Source organism: Bactrocera neohumeralis, chromosome 6 (genome assembly GCF_024586455.1).
Source record: "Bactrocera neohumeralis isolate Rockhampton chromosome 6, APGP_CSIRO_Bneo_wtdbg2-racon-allhic-juicebox.fasta_v2, whole genome shotgun sequence".
Classification (NCBI taxonomy): Eukaryota; Metazoa; Arthropoda; class Insecta; order Diptera; family Tephritidae; genus Bactrocera; species Bactrocera neohumeralis.
Window position 1 is genome coordinate 19,150,437 of NC_065923.1, and position 26,085 is coordinate 19,176,521.

The 26,085-nt window shown below is 34.4% G+C and overlaps 2 protein-coding genes across 12 annotated transcripts in view; one reads left to right on the top strand and one right to left on the bottom strand.

The window, feature by feature from the left end:
- Positions 1 to 2,161: 2,161 nt before the first annotated feature.
- On the top strand, positions 2,162 to 3,249 carry LOC126760976 (heat shock protein 27-like). Its single transcript, XM_050476827.1, has one exon. It carries the CDS (start codon positions 2,307 to 2,309, stop codon positions 2,943 to 2,945), a length of 639 nt encoding a protein of 212 aa, XP_050332784.1. The 5' UTR covers positions 2,162 to 2,306; the 3' UTR covers positions 2,946 to 3,249.
- Positions 3,250 to 4,559: 1,310 nt separating this feature from the next.
- The window catches only part of LOC126760961 (uncharacterized), a 28,951-nt gene continuing 7,425 nt past the window's right edge, over positions 4,560 to 26,085 (bottom strand). For all 11 annotated transcript variants that reach the window (XM_050476794.1, XM_050476795.1, XM_050476790.1 and 8 more), the window contains exons 3-7: positions 10,080 to 10,311; positions 9,855 to 9,999; positions 8,991 to 9,111; positions 8,237 to 8,922; positions 4,560 to 7,940 (exon numbers count right to left, since the gene is read on the bottom strand). In XM_050476794.1, coding sequence (XP_050332751.1) covers positions 7,168 to 7,940; positions 8,237 to 8,922; positions 8,991 to 9,111; positions 9,855 to 9,999; positions 10,080 to 10,311 — 1,957 coding nt within the window. In that variant the 3' untranslated portion in view covers positions 4,560 to 7,167. The remainder of the gene's footprint in view (positions 7,941 to 8,236; positions 8,923 to 8,990; positions 9,112 to 9,854; positions 10,000 to 10,079; positions 10,312 to 26,085) is intronic.

Consider the following 26,085-nt stretch of genomic DNA (forward strand, 5'->3'; position numbering starts at 1 on the left):
ATCATGGGTATGGTCACGTGGAAATTTTTAGAGACCCCCCACTTCGTCAGCTCATAATTTTTGAAATTTTTTACTTTTTTTAGTTTTTTTAATTTTTTTCTGTACTCTTCTAAAATTAAAAATAACTAATAAAAAAATGGATAGCAAAAATATTAATTGCCTTTTTTTACGACACTTTAAAAATTACCTGAAATTCATGCTTCTAGACCAGAATACCCCCTTAAGATGATAAACAAATTTTAAGTAGAGAATTCTGTCTAATTACAGACTCTGACGTACTGAAGAGCTCGGAACCATTTGAAGATCTGAAATAACGTGGTTGATTCATTCTTGAGCCTCTTTCCCCGGATTTTTTAATGTATTTTCTAAGTAAATGAAACTTGACGATATGAATAATTCAATATACTCTTTAGATGTGACTGTGGTCACTGTTAGATAAAACCTCATTTCTGACAAACATCTCAATTGTTTTGGATCCAATTTGGTTTGGTTTGGCGCATAACCTCCCTTTGCCACTGTCTGAAATCGGTTAACAACCTCGCCTATTTCTCATTAAAGTCGCTTTCAAGTCCAACTGAACCAGGTCATATAAGTATATGTACATACTTATGAATGTATGTACATACATATGTATTATTGGATAAGTGACTGTTTGCAATTTTATTTATGTGTATACATACATATATACATATGTACATATGTATATTGGCGCGCGAAAAGCTCTCAACAAGATTTGGGAATAAAATTGATAATTGAGTTATTGTAATATAAAAAATTTCTACCTAGAATGTTCTGTGATGAATATACATACATATGTATGTATGTATGTACATATGTATGTAATATTATCTACAACATAAAAAAACCATCAGCAATCAGAACTCCATTTATACATTATGCGTACAGCTATACATAATTGGTTCTCCAGGCCCAGTTGTCTAATGGAAGTACTTTTGGATTCATTCCGGGGTTAACTTTGTGCGTACGTGACCAAAAGCACAAATTCGCATATTGTATGTATCTTTCTTTGCTGAAATGTTTGTACCGCCAAATTGAAATAAAAAAAGTTCATTAAATGTATGTATGTATATAAGAGTGTTTGATTGCATCTACATAGATTCCGGTGCTTCTCTTAAATTCAAAGCTGAGAAACTCTTTTCGGAAGGAAAGAAATAGCCTATTTAAAGCTGTTTAAATTGTTTACATATATACTTACATACATATACTCACCGACTCTAAAAACAACGTTTCAAGAAAAACACCAAATTCTTACACTGCTAATAAGTATGTATGTACATATGTATGTATGTATGTATGTATGTAAATATCTCTGAAACTATTTGGCGGATTAACTGCATATAGACATACATACATACTTATGTATAAACACATACTTACATATTCGTTATACATATGTATGTATATTTATATGTACATACGTATATGCAAAACAATAAAATTTTTGAAAATCTCTTAAACCCTCGTCTTTCCTTTTTATTTTATGATGACAAAGTTCTAACTTAGATTTGTAAACAACAAACAGCTGATATATTTTTACACTTTATTAACATTTTCCATCAGTTGACACTTCTGAAGATACATAAGTATGTATGTACATATTTATTCCTGCTTTCTAGTACATTCTGGTAAAATCATGGCTATTGATTAGTTTTGGAAGAAAATAAAATTGTGTGTACTCTACAATTAGATTATTTATGTTTTTATGTATTTTTATATATAACTACATAACTACACGCTGTTGTACTTTTTTTTTTTACACTTCCATACATACATATGTACATATGTACATCGACAATAATTTTAAAAATAATTTGTTTAATAAAAAGCCGGCAAATATGTTTGCAAAGAGATTTGAAAGGTAAATCGCTGAAAATGAGAGCACGAGTAACATTTTCTCTTTTACACTCACATAATATCCAATTGCGCTCTTTCGTCAGCAGCAAGCTTATCATATACGCTCAGTATACAATTGCAAAGAGATTTGCTTCGGTGCTCAAAGAAATTTGGTTGACGCACACAATTGGAAAAATGTAGAAATGTATAGAAAACTGGAGAATTTTCGCCGGTGCCCTGAACAATGCGCTCTTTTCTTCGTCAGCGGGTATAAAAGCAGCAACAGTTCCTCGTTCCCCTCAGTTGAAAATAAAAATTCAGAGAGTAAATTTGCGCACAGCAAAGCGAAGTGAACACCAAAAAGCTTTTAACTTTTGTGTTAAATTCAAAAAATTTTGCATATTAATATTTTTGTTCTAGTGTAAAGAAATACATAATAAATTCAAAGAAAAATGGCAATTGTTCCACTACTAGCAAACTTGGCTCGTGAACTCGATACCGATTATAGAGATTTGGAGCATTACTGGGATGATGATTTCGGTTTCGGTATACATCCAATGGAAATTTTTCGACCGACGCGTCATGGCCATTCGTTAATGCTACAGCCACGTCGTCGCCATTATCCATACGATCGTGCACAAGTGTTGGCGCGTCGTGCCGCACGTTTGGGCAAGGATACGGCTGAATGTTCATCGTTAATACCCACTGTCGGCAAAGATGGCTTCCAAGTGTGCATGGATGTATCACAGTTTAAGCCCAACGAATTGACCGTTAAAACCGTGGACAAGACGGTGATTGTGGAGGGTAAACATGAGGAACGTGAAGATGACCATGGCATGATACAGCGACATTTCATACGCAAATATACACTGCCGAAAGACTACGATCCAAAAGATGTAGTGTCAACAATTTCATCGGATGGTGTACTAACAGTCAAAGCACCACCACCACCAAGTAAGGCTATTAAAGCGAACGAACGCATCGTACAGATACAACAGACAGGGCCGGCTCATTTGAGCGTAAAGGCACCGGAGGAAACAAACAGCGATGGCAAGGCGAAAGAGAATAACGAAAAGAAGTCTGGAAAATGAGTGAATGTATATGTGCAGAAGAAGTTGCGTTACAAAAGCACTATATAAAAAATCATACAATTCATTGTCAAGATTTCTGGCCGTTGTAATCCATTTAGCATAAGTCGACTGAAAGCTATTCCACCACTTAAACATTTAATGTTTCAGTATTTTTATAAAAAATTAAAGATGAATTCTTTGTATTTTTTTCCTTTTGTAATTTTACAAAGTTTTCGGTGACTACTGTGTAGTAAATACTATGAGAAGCACTCGTTTGTAACCGATTTTGTCAAATAAATATTTTATACGTTTTAAGAAATCAAAACTTGTTTTTTGTTTTTATTTTTATGTATGTATAAGTATATATTTATAAGAAATGCAGGCGGCTGAATCCTTATTTGTAGTCGTCCAGACAATAGTTGCCACTAATTCGAAACCGAGGTCTTAATTGATAAATTCTATGCAGAGCGTGCGCTATGTTGCAGTTCTTCTAGATGGAACTCCTTTTGAAAAAATTCGTTTCAACATGTAGCGATCTACAGAGAATTGATTTTTTGATTTTAGATTGATAAATCGCAGTTTTTTTATATTAACCATAGTTCATACAGCCCAATTCGAAGCTAAATTATAGTATGACATTGGATGTCGTAATCTTGTATTTGTAATTGTATTCTTCCTTAACTTTCCACGATCAGCAATTGCACAATCTTCAGATGTTCATCTCATTCTTAAACAGTCCGGAGGGTCTCCGAGTTTTTTGTTGAAATCAGTTGTTGTTGTAAAGGCTATCTAGACCCAATTTGGGTAGAAATGGCTCAAATTAATCGTCATCGAAAGCACCAAACGGTAGGGTAAGAAAATATGCTGTTTTGAGGGAGTCGGACCATAGAGGAAGAAATTTTAGATGAATTGGTTTTAATGTGGCATTCAAAGTTGTGAAAAGGAGCACGTTGCCATGGCAATCGGTTCTATGATACCGGTATGGACTACAATTTTTTCTGACCAAGGTTTGTTGTTTTGGCGATCCAATCCTGTTAGGATTGGTACGGAGCCAATCGCGTTTTAATCTCTTTATATAGCTTGAGTAGGATATATTAAGTTTGTAAGACCTTCTGGGTGCGAGACCCTATAAAATACATACCTACACAAATCATCAGCGTGACGAACTGAGTTCTTATACCGTCTGCATACCCTAAGTATTTGAGAAATCGAAGAGAAATTTTGCATACGTTCTGTTCTCACCATTAAGCTGCTGATTTGTCGGCACCGACGATATCGGATGAAGCTGCCATACCAACTGACCAATCAAACTCAAGTCATTGTAAGGAATACCTTTTTTATTTGAGAAAATATAATCACAAAATTTGGCGCAAGTTATTACCCAAGGCATCGCTACAATCACCGGACATATGTATACTTCTGATCGGACAACCTGCCAAAATTTAAATAAAGGCTCGATCACTAATCCTCAGTCTACTGCTATCCGTTCCCACGATAGTCGGATCTACGTAACTCCAACGGACTCGGATTTTTTATTCGGTCAATGACTGTCCACTCGGCAGAATTCTGTCGCTACAACCACTACAAAACAGGCTGCTGCCATTCACTAATTAAAGTAAAAACACAACATCCATATACTTGTAATTAAGTTATTCTTTTTTATTTTACACAAAAAATGTTTAAAATTCTTTGCTTTTAAAATTACATTAATAATATAGATATAATTTTACATAGTTTTCCATAGTATGCGATTTATACATACTTAAATTGTAATAAATGTAATATAATTTTTAATTAAATTAATTACAAAATTCCATTTGCTTATGATTTTATACTAGTATTTTGTATACATACTGTACAGAAATCGGAAATGAGAAAAAAGAAGTTTATATATATTTATATAATTAAGTAAATAAGCTAATAATGTATAGTATTATTACTCGAGGCAGGCGCATTAAATAGAGGAGGAAGAAATTGGCAATTTGAAAAGGTTATTGTGAACAGGAGTTGTAATCTCAAACATGTTCTAGTTAAAAACAAGCGGTTGTTTCGAAGCGCAATCCTAAAATAACGGTTTATGTATTTATAGAAAAATATTTGTTTCTTTCTAAGTTTCTTCATATTGTTTTCACTTTTCATTTTTATTTTTTTGTAAGTTTATTATATGTATGTCTATGTCTGTATGTTTGCATTTCCTGCTTTTAGTATCCACATAGAAAATATATGGATTAAGTGAGCTGTTTATTGACTCCACTGTATTATATGATACTGTTGTACTGTGAAAAGTTCTGGTAATAATTTCCAACTTTAGCTTGCCATTTACATTTAAAGCATATTGATACTTCAAAAACAAAAAATATATGTAGATAAATACATGTGTGTGATTTTCACAAGTGTATGTGTGTGTGAAAATGTATGTATGTTCGATTCGCAAAAAAGTCTAAAAATGACAAATTGTTTAATCACAGTTTTTATTTAGCATTAACTTTTCAAAATCTCAAAAATTCCTTCACTCAATTTAAATATGTATATCGTCACCTGAAATGCAAAATAACGTATCATCAAAAAATTCGAAATTGAGTGTCTTATTGATTACGCTTCACTACTTCAAATTACATATATAATATTACATATGTTCAACATTTTTAGGTTCTGCACTCAGATAAAAACCAGTTTTAACCAATATTAAAATTTTTTTTCACTCATGTTCTATTTTATTTCGTGTTTAATTCTTGCCATTGTAAATTTCCGAAAATGTTGTTACGTTATTTTGCATTTCAGGTGACGATATGTAAATACGTTACGAACGTCAAAGTGAAATTAAGAGATTTCGACAGTAAATGCTTTCAGAAAAAGTTATTTTCAGTGCTGTAATGATGTTGCTTTTGCATTGCACGCAATTGTATGTGGGTTTGTGTTATAATTTACGCATTTTAAGTTGTGAAATTGTAGAGAGCAAAAGGACAAATCCAATATTTGTTAGGATTTCTGATTGCACTGAATATTTTGTAATTTGTCATAAACTATGATTCACTAATGAATAGGAATTTCTGTAAGAAAGAATTGAAAGACATCGTTTTAACTACTTAGATTAAAGATTTGGCACACTTTTTCAAATTTTCTCGAATAATTTCACTATAAATCTGCGGAATTTTGACAATACAATTTTTTGACTTTGTCATGTCTTCCTTTGACTGCATTTGAGTTGATATTTCAAACATAAATTAAATATTTTTAATCACTTTTTAGCAAGAAGATTCTCTAAATGATAGATTTTTGTAGTAAAATAGCTGAAACATTTATTTATTTTTTATATATACAGCTTGATAGCAAAAATATGAAAAGATGAGTTAAGAATTCTTGTAAAATTTTCGAATAATTGAAATATAAATTGAGCTTACACCTTTGTTATATGTTGAATTAAGCAAAATAATTTACAAACGATGAGGTGCACAACTACTCATAATATGTATCTTATAACGGACAGAAAAAAAATTTGAATTTTCATTCAACTAGTCACCTAAACAAACCGTTCCCACGACAGTCGGGTTTACGTAACTGGTACACAACCGGATTTTTAACCGATCAAAGACGGTCAACTCGGCAGCATTCTTCAAAATGATTGCAGAGATGTTTTCTGCCGATACAGAAACAAAAATATACCAAAACAATCAAAAATTCGGAAAAAAAATAATTCCATGATGTGTCTACAAATTATGAACATTTTCCATAATCTATAAAAAAAAATAAATTATATTATTTTTACAAATATCAGATTTGTCCTGCTTTCGCATATAACTACAAAAATTATAGCCGCTTAACAAATTTCAAAATTCACATTTCATATTTTTCTTTATTTCTTTCCTAACTGCAGCTTACATATTTATAACGAACAGTCTAAACGCTGTGTTAATTAAGCCTTAGTACAGCCGACACAAGCGAATATTCAAAAAGTCTCATTCAAGTAAAGTGTAGGTCCACTTAAAATAAAAAAAAAACATAAACAAAAACAAAAAAACACATTAAGCGTGAATAAATATTTGGACGCAAGTTAACCTTATTTGTTGCACGCACAAAAACTAAAGTCAATAAAAATAAAATACAGTTATGTGCGTACACAACAACTTAGAGAGCGTCAACTCAGTACATTTAGTTCCATATTTTCATATAGGTAGGTAGATAGATGCATACACTTCATTTAAGTATTGGACTCGATGAAGTCGGGCAGAATTGCTGTGTTCGCTCATTTTCTGAGCAGATTTTCGCAACTGCCACTCAAATTTGGCAACGATTTAAACATTGGCGTCGACGTGGACTGCCGCCTGGACGTGCCCATACTCGTCGTTGCAGCCGTGCTGGGTATGGCTCTGCTTCTCAGCAAGTCCTGCGCATTTGCGCCCGCGCCCAACTCATCCACCGTGTGTAGGGATCGGCGCAAGGCTGCCTGTGTCTGACGCGTCGTTGGCATTGTTACATTTACCGCATAGGCGGCTGGTGGCGATAGCGGTGACGTGGGCAGTTCCATATCCAGTATTGTATCTGCCGCAGTAGCCGAATTTTGTTTTAGCAGTTGCCGTATACGTTTATTGCCGCCTGCCGGTAATGTGCTTCTCATCGAGTACACGGGTTCTATGGGCACTGCTGATGGCAGTAAGACGTCGTTTACTTCGGCGCCCAGCATCGGTTCGCTGTCTGGTCCGATCACCAGTTTTGTGTCCGAGTAGCGACGTAAGTCTTTCGTTAGAAATTTATCCAGCTGTTCACTTTCAGCTTCGACATCCGCTGCACTGGGCGGCGTCAATGTGTTTGCGTGTCGATAGCTCTCCGTGGCGGGGTAATCAACCGATGATTCCATGCTCAAACCCATCGAGTCGTTGAGAATGTCGCGGTTCTCTACGAATATCGATGAATTGGAATAACGTTTGGTGTGCGGCTTGTAGGCGAAACCGCCCAAACCATTTGCCACCGCATTGGAAACACCTGAACTGATCGAGGGTGCCTTTTGATCGCCGCTACCTGAGAATAGATGAAAAAGTAATTTATTAGGAGAAATAATTTAAACAAGTTTTGATCCCTTCCACGAAAGAGTGTCTGAAGAAAACTGCGTAAGTTCGCACGGAGTGAGTTTAACAAACTTAAAACTTACGAAGGATCGTCATAAACTTCAATTCTAATGCCGTAACATTTACCCAAAGATGTAGCCTATTACATCTCATCGACTATTCTAAACTCTACCTAGAGTTAGACTTCTTTGGCTTTAATTGCCGCCAAAGAAGTCATTAACTTCCATTTTTGTTATTTTTTTAACTTACCACTAAAACTACTCAATTGTAGCGCATGCTCACGTCCCGTATCCGTAGAAATGCCACCAGTGCTGAGATCTTGACGTGAACCACCGCAAACGTCATTTACCGAACCGCGACTCGAATTCTCCGAATGCTCGAGTACATTATGTATTGAATCGTGAAATGGTGTCATGCTACCCGAACCTTGTGGACACGGACGGAAGGATGAGATCTGCGAAACCACATCGTCCAATGCCCAATCACGTTCGTAATTACTTTGCAGCTGTGCACATTCAATATTTGCCGCTACGGCCACCTGTCCCACCTGCTGTTGTGGTGGCAAATGGCTATGGTGATGTGTGGTAGGCAAAACATCCGAATCCGCATCACCGCTCTGTTGCAAACGACGCTGTTCGGCTGGAAGATGATAATGATGCAATGGATGCTGATGTAATGTTGCGGCACCCTCTATATCCAGGCTGCCAGAAATGCTACCGTTACCACCAGCAGTGACGGCATAGTTGTAACCATTCGAGGCGGACGCGCCATTGGCTACAATTTCAACATTTGGGCCATCACCGGCGGCGGTGGGCGCATTAATGCTAGAGGGATGTGGCTCACAGGAGCCCTCGTGATGAGTGCGATGTTGGACAGCGGGTGATGGTGGCGACATGGCATGCACTTTTTCTGGTGCATTTTGTATGAGCAGTATTCTGTAAGCGATTTAATGTGAAAATTTAGTAATTTTCCTTTCATTTGGTAAAAGTAATGATGTCTGAACCTGTTTCTGGCCTTCCAACGATGGCATAGATGCAAATAAGCTTTGCATTGAATATACATGAAGACCACGCCGCCCGTGAGTCCCACTGTTACCACGGCCAGTTTTGTCCAGAAGGGCCAATCTATTGAAAATGATGAATGATGATGAAAACGTATTTATCATACATATTTACAACCACATATACATATGTACATGAGCAAGTGTTTATATTACATCTGATCAAAATTGACCCGGACTGGTCCATTTACTCTACGCGCGCAAATCGAATCGATAAAAAAGTTTTTCTGGATTGGTACGACATTTTTTTGCTTGCTTGAAATTTTGTGTTCCCGAATGGTATCACGACTACGGAGTCCTTGAGAATGTCGCAGAAGTGTTTTGAAGAGTCTATTTTAGAAGTCATCGAAAACTTGTCTCACGCGAGACGTCCATTCAACTCTATTAATAACGACAACACGGAAATAGTTAAAAAAGGAATGACTGAAAAACATCGTTTTGGCAAAAGAGAAATAGCAGAGGATCTCTATCTCGATTCATAATAGATGGGATCGAGTCAACACATTTTTATTAATTTTTTGGGTATGTAGCGTATCAACGCTAGACTACAACGAAAATAAGTCTTTTGCAGACACGTTGTCGAGTAGAGGTCGCAAAAAACACGCCTCAAAACGTAGCTGCGGAGCCCACATTTATCAAACGAATCATTACTAGTGATGAGACGTGAGTTTATGAATATGATATCCAACAATCTACCGAACAACACCGGAAAAAAACAAAATCCGCCGATGCACAGTTGCTGAAAATTTACTCTTTCCTCAGTCCGGGTCAAATTTGATCATACAGTATTCTGAATTACACACTTACCAATCAGTCCACGCTTCACATCATCAGCGGCACGTTCGATTAGCACACAAAGCGACCAAATAACGCATAAAGCGGCGGCGCAATGAAATAATACCGAACAGCAGAGACGTCTTCGCTCAATTCCAGAAATGTCAAGGCTGCGCCACTGTAAAGATATTACAAATTTTGTTGCAAATATTATTACTTCAGCAAAAAGATTCCATTTCAGTGTTGCAATAAACTAACCTCATTGAATGGTTTGATTTTTGTGTGCATTATAAATGGAAATTTGCATAGTTCGCATGCGTTCGTTTCGGATGCCGTTAGCCATTGCTGGAGACACGCTTGATGGACGTATTTTAAGCTACCCGCACAATAGCAGGGCGTCAATAACGGATTTTGTGGATCGCTCTCACAATGGCAGATGCGACAAATATCGCCGCTACTCTGCGAGGCCTGACTGCTGCCTGATCCAAATCTGCAAGAAACAAAAACAATGGATGACATTAAAAAATATAATAATTAAATTACATTAAATGTGTAAAGAATGTATGGAAATATTTCACTCGGCGCACGAATGGTAATTTGTATAGCACGTGCAAGAGATTAAAGCTGCTAATTATTCGTGTAGTAGTACTCGTATTTTAAACGATCAAAGTTTCAATGTTTTTGTTATTGCTTTTATCACGCGGCGCCTATCGTAAAAAGTCACGAAAACTCGCTCATGTCCAAAGAAAAATGCAAGTTCATGTATATACTTGGATATGTACTAGGGTGTGTCATTTTTCGGCAATCTTTTTTCGACTGAAAAACAGGCTGAAACTTTCAGAAAGGTAAAAGGATAGACTGTTAAAATTAATAATATATATGTATGTAAATGATCAGCGTGACGATTTGGGTCGATTAGCCATGTTCGTATGTCGTTATATATGCGTAATAGTCCCTCAGTTTTCGAGATATTGATCCGAAATTTTGCACACCTCCTTTTCTATCCAAGAAGTTGCTCATTTGTCGAAATCGCCGCTATCGGACTACTATGGGATGCAGCTGTCATACAAACTGTCCGTTCAAAAGTAAGTCCTTGTATAGAAAACATTTTTATTCGGCGAGATATCTTCACGAAACTTGAAGAGGATTGTTAGCCAAGGCAATGCTACAATCTCCGGATAAATTGTTTAGATCGGCTCACTATAGCGCATAGCTGCCATACAAACCGGCTGACCAAAATCAAGATAAAAATCTTTTTATGTCCTTTTTTGCTATAAGAAATATACCTGTGAAGGGTATTATAGCTTCGGTGGAGCGGAAGTTTAATGTTTTTTGTTTATTTTATAGCTCCTTATTTTATAGCTTGACATTTGAGCATTGCAAAAAGGAACTGAAAAATTATTCAGGCAGCAATCTGATCGTTGAAAAAAAAATTGCCTAAAAATGGGCACACCCTAATATATATATAAATATATATGTGCAAGCCGAAATGGGTAATAAATATAATATTTGTAAGTTTGTAGGTATGCAATCGTGCAGGAATGCAAAATATATATATTTTTTTTTAATTCTGCAAAAGGAAAGCTTTTAACTTATCATCAATAAATACTTCAACAGCAATATACTATAAGAGGGGTGTGGAACGAGTGAAGTGACATTTAAGAATTCCAAGTCTACCTACATACAATCCAATGAAATATATTTCCTTATTATCCTTATGATTGGATTGAAAATGTGTTGACTTATATGCAGCTCGGCGAGCGCTGGAGGTGCTTGCATGGTTTCGAGGTGCTTCCGGTTCGGGTTTAATCACAAGAGCTCTACTAAGCTTCTTCGCTTAGAACGTGGAGTACTAGTTATATATTTTCAGACTGGGTAAGACTTAATCGTTTTATCAGTCGAAATTGGCTGCAAGTTTTAGGTGGTTTGGAGTAGAATCACCCTAGCACCTTTTTCCTGGCTTGCCCGCCTTTGTTAAAAAAAACACTTTGTGCCGAATTTAAATTTCAAATTTATTAATAATAATAATAATTAAAAATTTACTAAGCGACTTAACAGATTTTTGATGAGCTCAAGACGTCCATATATGAAACCTTATTCCTTCTGCAATAATTGTTTGGCCACAAAAACAGATGGCGATAAATCGAATTAAATCCATCGATCGATAAATTAAATCAATATGCCGAAGATTGTGAACGTAGTGGACGCCCAAAAGAGGTTGTTACCAACGAAAACATCAATAAAGTCCACAAGATAATTTTGGATGCCCGTAAAGTGAAGTTGTTTGAAATAGCAGGCATTTCAAAGTTATCAACTAGATGTGTATATGTAGTACATCATATAATTTACGAATACGAGAAAGCTCTGTGCAAAGTGGGTGCCGTGCGAGCTCACCTTTGGCCAAAAACAACGACGAGTTGATGATTCGGAACAGAGTTGATGTTGAAGTGTAATAAACCCGAGTTTTTGCATCGATATGTGACAATGGATGAAACAGGGCACCATCGTTTCAGTCCAAAGTCCAATAGACAGTCAGTCATCGAAATGGACTGCACGCGATGAACCCACTCTAATGCGTGGAAAAATGCAAAAGTCGGCTAGCAAAGTTTGGCGTCTGAATTTTGGGATGCGCATGAAATAATTTTATTGGCCACCTTGAAAAAAAAAACCATCAACGGCGACTTTTACATTGTGCTATTGGATCGCTTGAAGGACGAAATCACCAAAATTATTCGCATTTGAGGAAAAAAATGGAAATCGAATTACTTCTGCATTCACCATATTCTCCATATCTGGCATCAAGGCGACTATTTTCTGTTCTCAGATCTCAAAAAGAATGATCGCTTGGAAGAAATTTTCGTCGAATGAAGAGATGATCACCGAAACTGAGGCGTATTTTGAAGCAAAGTACAAATCGTACTACAAAAAAGGTATCGAAAAGTTGGAGGGTCGCTATAAACAGCGTACCACCTTTGGAGGGAACTACATAGGTATATTGAATAAAAAAAGAAGAATTGTGTCGAAAAAAGTGCTTTGCTATGGTAGGCCGGGAACTTTTCAATTGACCTGTTGGTCTGAGTTTTTGAGATATCTTTTTCTTCTCCCCAAGCAGCTACTTATTTGCTGAAGTCACCGATATCGAACCACTGCAGGATATAGCTGCTAAGCAAACTGATCGATCAAAACCAAGATAAAGATCTTTTTAAAACCCTTCATGCAGTAAAAAATGTGTCTGTTAAGGGTATTAGGGATTTCTTGTACACAGGGTTTGTCCGAAAAGTAATAGGACTGATTTTCTTCCGCCACGTCTGTACTTCGGAGCGTGCGTTCACCGACTGGATTCGGTAGAGGACATTCCTAGCTAACGAAAGAGCGGCTGGTTAGTTGACTCCGAGCACCTGGACAAACATTTTCACGCGATGTGTTTCTGTGAGTGGTGCAAGCGACTTCGACAAACACCGACAATGTGACTTGTGTGCACAAAGTTTTGAACTCAGCTCGAAGAAGTGGAAGTGTGCCAAGAAAATTTAAACATGTTTGAAAGTGACCCTACCGGAAATTTTTTGTTTCCTTGCCTGAAAAGGCCGATGAAAAATCACTGTTATTTTCTACATAACTGTAATTACTTTATATAAACAAAACGATTTCTGAAAACACTCATTGCGTTTATCATTTCGTTTTAAAGTATCACTATACTCGTGAAGAGCCGACAATTCAATTTTTTTAGCCCCTCTCTCCCAATGCTGACCACTTGATGAAAATAGTTCGTTATTCAACTGTCTCTAATTATTTAGTGTTATATACAATTTAGCCCACACACATACATACGCACACACACATGTATGTTCGTATGAATGCCTAATTTATTACGAAACAAAATTACGTGTAAAAAACACGTACCTATCAACAGTTGAACTGTCAAGATTCATTCGTGCAATTGCCGTACATAAACACACACACGCACACACATACGCGCATACAAAGCACATAATTATATACGGCTCTTGAAATTGAGTGCATTTATTTATTTGCATGTCAGTTTTATAAGTTCGAATGGAATTTTATTGAACAAAGTCAGCACTATTCAGCTGGGAAATTACCAGGAGACCCACCCATATGATGTTTGATTTACATTTCCGCGATTTTATAGTGAAAACTAATTTTCTGCAAAAGTTGGAATTTTATTTGAAATGTTTTCTTAATACAATAAATAAAAAATAAAAATTGATGAACATTTAATTAATTATTTTTATTATATTTTTTTTACGTGCGGTATAAAAAATAGCAGGAAAATTCGATTTTGTCCATTCAAATAATATTTACATATATATCTATAGTGACGCATTTTTAGGAATTCTATACAAATTGCAAGTTTATTTATAAACGAGTCTGAGCAACTCGTTTGATGAACGAGCAATACGCACTTTAGTGCCGACAATTTACAAATAAAAATAATTAATGCATTTAGGTGCAAATAATCAATCAACTTTTATTTATTTGTTGACGACACTATTCGTCTTCATTTAATATTGTTTCATGTCAAATGCATATTTTGTATAAATGCATACGTAGATATGTAAATATGTTTACGTACGATTTTAGTACCTTAAACAAAAAAGAGCTGTAATACCAACTGATCGATCGAAATGAATTATTGTATGGAAAACTTTTTTATTTGACAAATTATTTTCCCAAACTTTGGCGTAGATTATTATCTAGCACCATTATAAGCTCCGAGGAATATAGCTGCCATTTAGTGCGCTCGCAAGGTCATTCTGGCTAAGGGTAAATCGTAAGAGGTCTACGCAACACTTCGCTCTAAGTAAGACTACCTTTCAGTGGTTGTCGGAGTTCTAACTGGACACTGCCAGTTCGGTATTCATGCAGTAAGATTGAATATCTTACCGGATGCCAGCTATGTCAGCTTTATGGAAGAAGAGTGAGGACTGCACCCCGACCTATAATCTAACTATTGTGCTCTCTCTTAGCCCATTACTGCCTGCCTCTAGATCCCGCCGTACGATTAAAATTAATGGGGAAGTTTATGTAGATCATAGAAGTTGCTCTGTGATATTTCAGGTTTGTAACTTTCTGCATACCTGAGGTATGCGATGGGTTATAAAATACCCAATGGGCTAATAAGGGTTCTAAGTGCATCTGAAATTTAATATACTTGTATGTGGCAACCTGTTGATTGGCTGTTCGTCATGTGTTGATCAAAATCAACTGTGTTACGAAGTAGATGAGAGTGAAATTGCAATTGTGAAATAGTGCGAGTGTTGAAATTGTGAATTATTTTCTGGTTTTTTTACCACTTGTACTTTGACCTTGAAAATGGGCACTTATTAATCGAAATATTGTCCTGTCTTATAAGGAGTGTATATTATTTTACATTTCCTCTATGATTTAGAAAAAAAAAATAGAGTCAATATATCTAAACACTTGCGAGATATGATTCTGCGCGTGAACACTGTTGAGTGGGTATTTAAATACCCATAGGGCAGAAATGGATTAAGTCACAACGCCTCACTTGCCCCAGCATGTTGATAAGGTGCACTTGATTAGGATGTAATAGACTGTTAAGCCTATTCTATATACTCCTGCACCAGTAGCGATTTGATCCCGTACGCAGATATGTATTGCTTTAAGTGCCGCTTGACTGTCGCTGAGTATGACTATACGTTCGTTGCGATAGTTGCGTTGGAGGTTTATCTCTACGCACGGACTTGGAATATTCTCGGAAAACTTCCCATATGTATGGTGAGTTTGGTGCGTGATTGCGACTCTTGCACCAATTCTGTCCGACGTTTTCGAGCCGCCGGTGTACCACTTGATTGTACTATACCTAAGCAGTAGGTCGAGACAGGAATCATTCCATTCAGCCTTGCTGCTAAGGGTAAACTTCGACTCCTTAATGAAATTTACCCTTTTGCTGTTAGTCGCTTGAGAGAAGAGCCAGTGGTACTTAGCGATTTAAGTCCTTCATACGCTGGGAAGAGATTATCTAACCTCTGCCAAACCTTTCTGCTGTCATTTGAAGCAGTGTGTGTTTGGATACCTGATCGATTACTAGGTAAAGCGGTGCGCATGACTCCCCACACGCAGATGCAGGTGAGTCGTTGTAGCTTCGATAGTTGAAGTCCTGCCGATGTTTGCAATGCTTTCGAGGCCCAAACCACCGCCCCATACGTGATAATCGGACGCACGATCATGATGTACAACCACCTGACAATCCCTGGCTTGAAGCTGGTTGATTGCAGAACATAGGTCCTTTACTAGCTTTGACCATGGTCAGGTCAACATGCTGCTTCCACCACAGAGAGGAATCCAGCGTGAAACCAAAGTATTTGACCATATTAGTCCTCTCTATCTCTCTGCCCCCCAAGGGTTAGGTTCCTGAGGCCGCGCAGGGCCTTGCGTCTCATAAACGGAACGATGATCGTTTTTGAGGGGTTGATATGCAGTCCAATCATCCATATGCACCATCCCTTAGCCAGTCCCAATCCCCTTTGTACGATATCGGTGAGAGTGTCCTCAATTTTTTCTCTTGCTATAATAATAATGTCGTCTGCATATCCTTGATAACGGATTTCATTGTTAGTTAGCAAAACGAGTAATTCGTCCACGACAAGGCTCCATAACAAGGGGGATAGCACTCTACACTCTGGGCAGCCTGTTGTAGTGCCGAGACGAATTCTGGTATCGCCTATTGTGGTTTCAGCTATTCTAGTGTGTAGTACGGCTTCTATGCATCTGCGCAACGCCTTAACTAGATGACTCATAGTAAACTGAAAATCTTACACGATAATCATATAAAATAAACCATACCTTGTGGTACATTACGTATGAGTAACATTTTCCTATTATTCATTTGAAATTGCGTCGCAAACGAAATGTATTGCAAGCGAAAGAAAACGGTAAAGACATTAATAGTTACGCCAAACTCAACCTATTCACTACTTAATAACAATTTGAATGTAAATCCACGAATTCTTGTTAACTGGTTGCAAATTTTGTTACAAATCTTCCCTACCCTTTCAAAGTACTGATTTCACTTAATTTTCAACTCTTTACAAAGAGTCCAAATTTCCAATCCTTTTGGCAACTTGAAAAAAAAAATAAAAATAATAACAATGAAGTAAAAATCGGTTCAATCTGGGCTGCAAGCTCTTTATAGACTGTTTGCTATTTCGAATGGCGCTTACAGTAAGGTGTTCAAGTTCTTTGGCTAATATTTACTTTTTCCAGTTTTTGAGAAAGACCATTTTAATAATTAGTAATCCTGGGCCGAGTAAAATCCATGTCAATTCCAGTAACGTCGAACCGGCGGTTGTGGGAAAAGCAATTGTTTTGTCATTGTATTTTTCTTCTTCTTTTTTAAGACACTGCATTGTTTCTTGTTTCTTCTGAAGCTCACCATTTGATAATAAGCCTTTTTTACTACTTTTGACCACTATAAAAATTTTTTACTAATACGAAACAGGAGGATATTGGACATATACTACTGTGATCAAATTGAAAGGTGAATTTTGTCCATTTCATTTCCTTCAAAGTAATCCCCTCCCGCTGCAATACACTTATGCCAACGAATTTTCCAGTCATCATAGCACTTGGTAAAATCCTCCGTCGTGATGGCCATCAGAGCCTTCTTCGATTCAGCTTTTATATCCTCAATTGAGTCAAAACGGTGTACTCGGAGTGGTCATGTGAATTTGCTGAATAACCAGAAGTTACACGAAGGTAAATCAAGCGAATGCGGTGGTTGCGGCACGATATTAGTTGAAAATGTGGCGAAATGATCACGAATAACCAATGCAGTATGAGATGGTGCATTATCGCACTTCTTTGTTCAATAAATTCAGACATAGTAAAAATCTAAGAATTCACTTTTAGAGCATCACAAAACGACACGTATCTCAAATACTAATGAATATTTTGACGTGAAATTTACAACCAAATTACAGAAAAGAATGTTGCCGATTCAGCTTTCAACTTGAGCATAGAAGTATGTACTTTGTATTACATTCGGCTAGCTGCCGCAGGAATTTCAACTAACGCGATTTAACTAAATTTCTCGAAAGTGTTTCTGTTTTTTTTTTTGCTGTTTATAGTTAAAAATGTATACTAATACTATAACATTGTACATAAGTATGTATTAATGTTGGTCATCAGCAGTCTTATCTTTTGTTTGTGACGATATCGTGCAATATTTCTGCCAAAATGTTTTAAATTTATTGAAATGGCACATTTTCCAGCAAGAGAACAAACTAAATTGAAACAAATTTGCTATGAAAACAAGATTAAAAAAATTAACTAAACTATATTCATAATTTGTGATGTACTAATAGAAGAGAATTGCGTAAAAAAATATCATAATTCATAAAATCATAATTGGTGGCAGCTTGTGCCCTAAAACTCAAGAGAAGTAATTTACAAATTTTTTATTTTTTTGAAATTTTGTGATAAAATAATTCTTCGTTGGAAGTTTCACAAGAAGCTCATAATTTATATAAATAGTCAGCAATGTAATTGATTAGATTAAGTCCCTTATCATACAAGTGAACAGCAAAAGAACACTCGCTTAAAATACCAAGTAAGACAATAAATCGACAATGAATAAAATAATTATTCAAGATTTAATGGATGCTATCAGTGCGAACAATTGTCACAAAATCATAAATCGATAAAAATAATAAATCCAGTTTCTGTCAACTGGAAAAATTACATGTTCGTTACTGCTACATAACCTTCAAATGTATACACAGTGTCATTAGTTCGAAATAGTGTACATACTTTTAGACTACTAAAGCAGTTTGTGTGACTACTATTATAAGCATGTTTGCGACAATTGCTTACCGTTAAATTTGTTTCCATTAGTCATTAAGAGCGGCAATCAAAATTGATTGGTTAGACGATACCACACTCAGGGTTTCTGCTAAGTGCAGTACGTTAAAAATGCAATTTTCATTAAACTAAATGCAATATTACAACGGAAATAATATATACAAGTATATTAGCTGAGTTCTCAAAGCGGTTAGAAGCCCACAAAGTAAACAGATAACCAACTAACCTCACTTCTAACAGTTGAAGTGCAATCAATTGATTCCTCAAAAAGAAAACTATTAATTGAGAAGGCGAAATACGATAACAGTGTATGTGATTGCATGAAAATATGTACATATGTATTTATATATATAAATATATATATATATATATTTTGCTTTAACATAATTAACATATATTTCAATTATGTTGGGGTATTCGATGTCATTAAATGACCTTGGTAGCTATACGACAAGTAGAAAATATAGGAAATTATGTCCACTGACTGCATTATATATATACATATCTACATCTATATGTATAAATACAAATGTATATATGTACATATATATATATATATATATGTGTATATATCACATATACATATGTACTCGTAGTTGTATAAGTATAATTTCTCTTATGCATATTTATTCGCTCGCCCTGCATATAAATTGTAATTAAATAAATATATAAGTATGTATGTATGTATATACAATATGTAACAATTCAGCTAACAACTAGGAATGCATAACACATTACCAAGAATCGGTCACTGTCGACCGCAACAACACCACCATCAACCCCAACCAATACATTTGCACACAATTTTTTTTTTTTGAGAGGAAGTTGTCCTTATTGTAAAATTAATTATATCGATCCTGCGGATACTTTTGCAACTAGGGGCAAACAAAACCGAAAAAGGTAAAAACAGACATAAATATGCACTGTGGGCTGTGAGTCACCGCATGTGTCGTTGCGATTATGTTCACATTACGGTTACAAAGCACAACGAAATGCACAGAGATATTTGAAGAATGAAATCAAATCAGTCAAAATTGAAGGAATCGTGTGTAAGCCCATTAAATAAATATAATTCATGCAAAAATATTAAATAATTTTGAAATCTAAGTCTGATCAAATTTGACCCGGACTAAAAAAAAGGAAATTTCACGTATTTTATATATTTATTTAATAACAAAACCCCTTTCGCCACGTCTAAGTCACAGAACAAGATGTTGTAGTACTATAGACTCATAATAAAGCAAGCGATCAAAATTGAACAATTCAAATAATTTACAAATCAAAATATTGAAAAACGAAACAAACAAAAATTGAAAAAAATGTGTATGGAAATGTTACTTTTTGGAATTGTCCAATTATCCGACTTTTCCTCAATAAAAGTATAAGGTATTCTGTTTCTAAACCTTTCCCGATCCACAACAAACAACCTTTCAATTTCAAGATTGGTTCAACCGTTCTCTTAGTTTTACTAACAAACAAACATTCATTTTTATTGTAACGTTTGTCTTAGAAAAAGGAAATTGGTGTTTTTAGGGGTTTTCCGGCAATTATTCGAATTTTTCTCTCCGTAAAAACCATCCTTGAACCTCAACGAACATTTTAAAAAAAGAATTACCAAATTTGGTTCAGTCGTATGAAAGTTATAAGCGTACATACATTTTTGCGATTCATTTTTATTTATATAGAAGAAGAAGATAGATAGAAGATATGATTCGTTATAAGTATATGAAATATATGAAATCAGGCAGCATTTCCAACACAAAAAGAGTGTGCTATGAATATTCATACATTACCATAAGCAGCTGGGATCAGGTAGATTTTTAAGCGACAAAATTACAAAGAAAAAAAACGTGGTAGTTAGGAATAGCACACGTGACGAAAGAACACGAGTTGTGCATTTACTTTTGTAAACCACTAACGCCTGAGAAACATTAGACATCAGGTCTAAGTGGTCTCAACAAAGGGTCATATGAGGTGTAGAGCAAAATCGTCGAGTAAGCAAAAATGCGTCTTACGAGTAGCTACTCGCTACTTCCCTTATTATTATTATTCATCAACAATTTTTGCAAGCATATTTTAAAGTTTTTTTTTCAGTTACAGTGTCTGGTTTCTTACATCATCTCAGTAAGCAAAAAAATACTAAGCTACTGTCATCGCGTTCCTGCAAATTTCTTTCGCTAACTTTGAACGCACGAATGACATCGGCATGTACTTGGCAAACATGTATGCACATGAACAAGTATATTTTGTTATAAAGGAAATCTATTTGCAATTTTACTTCGCCATCACTTGAGCAACACCTGCTACGTAATACAAATTGTATACTTAGCGCTTTTGGTGAGTTTAAAGTGCTTATTTATGTTCTACCTAAATTATGTCAAAGAGTTTTATTTATTGATTTAGGTAAATAATAAGTAAAAAGTTAAAAAGTTTGTAAACAAAAAAGTCGTTAAGATTGTTATTTCATATCGTGAATGCTTAACGACAAACGTGACACTTTTGCAAATGACAATCAATGCGAAGTTAGTAAATAAGGTAAAGCATTTAGCGTTTAACAGCGACAGACTGCTTACCGCACGTTCGTTCGCCTGTGCGCTAAGCTGTTGACAATCGCACCGAGAAAACAGCAAATTATTAAATGAATTAATGCGATATATTGGCGAATGCGTAGTCACATATGTATGTATGTATGTATTTAGTTGCATGCACATAGTAACTCAACCGTTTTTCTTTGACTACGTTTTTGTTAGCTTAAGTCATTTACACTCTTGCTTAAGTTTACTTAAATGCTGATCAAAGTCAAATAAACACTTTTTGTTTGCTTAAGTACTTATACTCAACCATAATAAATAAATTTTTGTATGCATATTTTTTCATTTTAAAAATTAGTAACTTTTTACGTTAATATTACTTTGTATAAATTTATTAAATACATTTTTTTTTTAATTTTTCTTGCTAAATTTTAATTTTTATATAAAATATTTTATTTTTTTGAAATTAATATTTTTTTCTAATACCAATAATTTTTTTATGTATAAATAATATTTTTCCTATTAAAAAACTAAAATATAATAAAAAATTAAAGTGTAACTTTATGCTTTAATTAATATTTTTTCTGAAATAAATAATTTTGAAGTGTTAGGTATTAAATATTTTTGAATTATATTTGTTACTAAGTCGACAATTAAATTTTTTAATAAATATTTTTTATGTATAAATAATACTTTTTCAATTAAAAAATTTATATTTTAATTTATTTTTTAAATTTTTTTTTTCGAAATAAATTTTCAAACATTTATAATTCTAGAGCTATTATATTTTTTTAATTAATATTTTTTTCTTAATTTAATAAATTTAATTTTAAAGAGTTCAATGTTTTAATATTTATGTTACTAAGTATATAATTTTTCCAAAATGGATATTTTTTTGTATAAATAATGTTTTCTCTTATCAAAAATTTATAATTTAATATTTTTCCAGAATTAATATATTTTTTTATTTATATTTTTTTTTTAATTTAATCATTTTAATTTTAAAGGGTTATATGTTTTAAAATTTCTGTTACTTAACATATGATTTTTTTTCTAAAATAAACATTTTTTTTATATAAATAATTTTTTTTTTCATTTCAAGTATGTATATTTTACATTTTTTAATACATAATTTTTTCTATTCAAAAAACTTTGTTTATAGGATCATTAATTTTTTAGTGTTGAATATTTAAAAATTTTATTAGTTAATTTTTCCAAATTAAAATTAAAATTAACAATTTTTTTTAATTAAAACTTATTTTTCTAATATTAATATTTATTTATTCATTTTATGTTTATAAATATTTTTATTTAAAATTTAATTTATAATTTTTTTTGTAAAATTATTAATATTAATTATAATTTAATTTGTCATTATTTTCATTGAAAAATTATATTTTTTTTTCAAAATTTATTTCATTTCTTTAAAATTTGTAATTTTATAATTTTTTCTAAAATTTCAATTTGTTGTGTCTCGTCTGCGAAATATACATACATATATTCAGACATCAGACAATAACATGTTCATATATTCGTAGATGTAAGCAAGCAAATCAATTAAATCCATCGAATGAAAAAGTAACAGTCATTAATTAAAATGTAATCTCACACGTAATTGCTGTATTTCCGTGTCAAATGCATAGCAATAAACCTAATAACTTTGTGAACCAGATACAAACTGATTAATTTATTGATATTTATTATGCTATTGCTGTTATAAGTAGGTTGGCAACGCGCTCACAATAATTGGCAAATTTAAGAAATGAATTGTAAAGAATGAGAAAAGTTTATTATAGCCTGAACAGAGTATATTAGGTTGCCACGAAGCAGTCAGAAGGAAAGGTTGGAAACCCTCTAAAGAGTATATGTATGTATATAGGTATTGCTCAGCGTGGCAAGCGGAGTCGATTTAGACATGCCTTCTATTTCTTTGTATATACGCGAAATAGTCACTCATTTTTTGAGATATCGATTTGAATTTTTGCACACGTTCTTTTCATCTCCAAAAGCTGCTTATTTAACGGAATCGCCTATATCGGAACACTACAGCATATGGCTGTCATATAAACTTGACGATCAGTATCAAGTTCTTGTATGAAGAACTTTTTTATTTAACAAGATATCTTGCCGAAATTTGGCATAGATTATTATTCAAGGCAAAGGAACAAAATCGGAACAAATCATTTAGATCGGACACTATGGCATATAGCTGCCATACAAACTGTCCGTTCAAAATCCAGTTCTTGTATGAAAAAAATGTTTAGTTGACCATATCTTCATGAAATTTACCATAGATTATTGTCCAGGGCAACTCTACAATATGTAAAAAAAAATGTTAAAATCGAACCACTATAGCATATAGCTGTCATATAAACTGATCGGCCAAAATTTTCTATTCTATTTTTTGAAACTTTTCTATTTGTGAAGGGTATTATAGCTTCGGTGCAGGCGTAGTTAGTAGTTTTTCTTAGAAAGTCAAATAGTAACTTTATAACACATATTTCATAATTCTAAAAAACGTGACGGCTTTTTAATTGCAAGTTCAATTATTTATGTTACTTAAAAATGAGAATAGTAGATAAATCAGCTGGCACCACAATAAAATAAAATATATTAACAGCTTCACAACAGCTTGCCAACTGAATATTCATTTGTTTAACTTACATACATATATGTATTTTAATAAACTTTCAAGCTACTAACCGCTGAGGTGGAACTAATGCATTAAGTGATGGGCGCCTGGCGTACTCAAATTGGAACCTTAACTCCTTCCTTAATAACAAATAATTTTGCATCTAATTAGCACGATATTCATTTAAATGAGGCTGCAGCTGATGATTAATTGGCTTGAAAATTTGCACAGCTCAGTTGCTAAAGGCAATCAATTTCTAGAAGCTGCCCGAAGAACCGAGTTCTCTTGACCACAAATATTAAAACCGCATTTGGGTCGAAGTGCAACCTGAAGAGATTCAAAAGCTGTCATTTCATCAAGAAAAAACAACGGTTTGTTGTGGTTTGTCGGCTGGTGGAATCACATGGTCCATATTTCTTCAAAAATGATGTCGGCGAGAACGTAACCGTCAATGACGCCATGATAACCGACTATTTGTTGCCTGAAATTGAAGCTCGTTTCAACAAGACGGAGCCACTTTCCACACATCGCAACAATCAATGGATTTATGGGGAGAACACTTCGGTGAGCAGATAATTTCATGTTTTGAGCCGGTCGTTTGGCCACAAAGATCGTGTGGCATTACACCGTTAGACTTTTTTCTATGGGGATATGTAAAGTCTAAAATCTATGCGGACAATCCCGCTTCGATTCAGACCTTGAAGCAAAACATCACGCGTGTTATTCGCCAGTTATCAGTCGAAATGTCTAGAGAGTCATCGAAAATTGAACTGAACGGATGGACCATCTGTGATGTGGGCGCGGCCAACATTTGAAAGAGATGCTCTTCAAAACATAAATGCCAAAGAATGTGCTTTCGAACGATAATAAATATTCCCCATTAACTTGGAAGCTTATGTGTTTTATCTTTAAAAAATTAAGAAACCTCGAAATGATTACCCCTTATATGAACATGTATAGTTATATGTATGTATGTATATGTAAAAATGTACACACGAAACCATGAAATTGATAAAATCCCAGAATTTATGATGTCACTTAAAGCAATAACAACAAATATATGTATGTATTCTCAAATTGAATTAACGTTAAAACCCCCATAACGACAAAGGAAATCAAAAATTTCTTATATCTAAACAGGAATATTGATAACCGCAAAAATAATAACAAGACAAAGCAAATAAATGAAGGAGCAAAATGCCATGCATTATCACAGACCTTATTAATTCAGTTTGTAAACAGAACTCGCGACGCGTTTGTAATCCCATTTCATTTTTTTTTTGTTTTTCAAAGTAAAGTGATTATTTCGTATACATACATACATACATACAATATTGCATGCACATGTGCATTTACTTCCTCGCCTTTAGATATGTATGTGTATGTATGTATTTTGCATGCACTTGCTATTTTTAGCTGACATGAATTAAATAGAAGCATTATCAATACGGAATACTTATAAATGCATTTATACATGTTAGTACACACATATTTGTAACCTATTAATCGTATACATTAGTGTTGGTGTTGCTACTAGCTGCCCTAACTCAATATCAGTAATTCAAGCCTGTAACTGTGAGCTCAAATACCAGCTGATCAAATCAGGCGGACTGGTCCATTTGAACTGCGCTCACAAATTGAATCAGTAAAAGTTTTTCTAGATTTTTACAACTATTTTCTCAGTACATGTGAGGTTGGATAGCCAAGTTTATCTGGCGATTTTTACCATGAAAACAAGAAAAATGTTAACTTTGCCTTCACCGAAGCTACAATACCCTTCACAGGTGGATTTTTTATGGCAGAAAAGGGCATAAAAAGTTTTTTATTTTGAATTTGATCGGCCAATTTGGATGACAGCTCTAAGCTATAGTGTACCGATATGAGCAAAATGTTCGTAGAATGTAGAACTACCTTGGATACTAATCTGTGCCAAATTTCATGAAGGAAACGTACGCAAAAATGTACTTTTGTTTTTGGTCAGTCCGGGTCAAATTTGATCAGATAGTGACTATACTCAGTCGATAAATGGCGAAACAAAAAAATTTGAATACTGGAAATTACTTTTTCTAATGTTAATCGTTAATGTTAAAAGTCAGTGTCGAACATCCGAATGTACATATACATATGTATGTATATAATACAACAAGTAAGTCCGGGTGTAACCGAATTTATACTCTCGCAGGATCAAAGCCTTTGGTGTGTGTGGAATAAAGTCAACCGGAAGTTCGAAAATATTTATATTAGGTATGTATATGAT

Coding starts and splice junctions, on each gene's coding strand:
- LOC126760976 (XM_050476827.1), top strand. CDS start 2,307: ATGGCAATTGTTCCACTACTAGCAAACTTGGCTCGTGAACTCGATACC.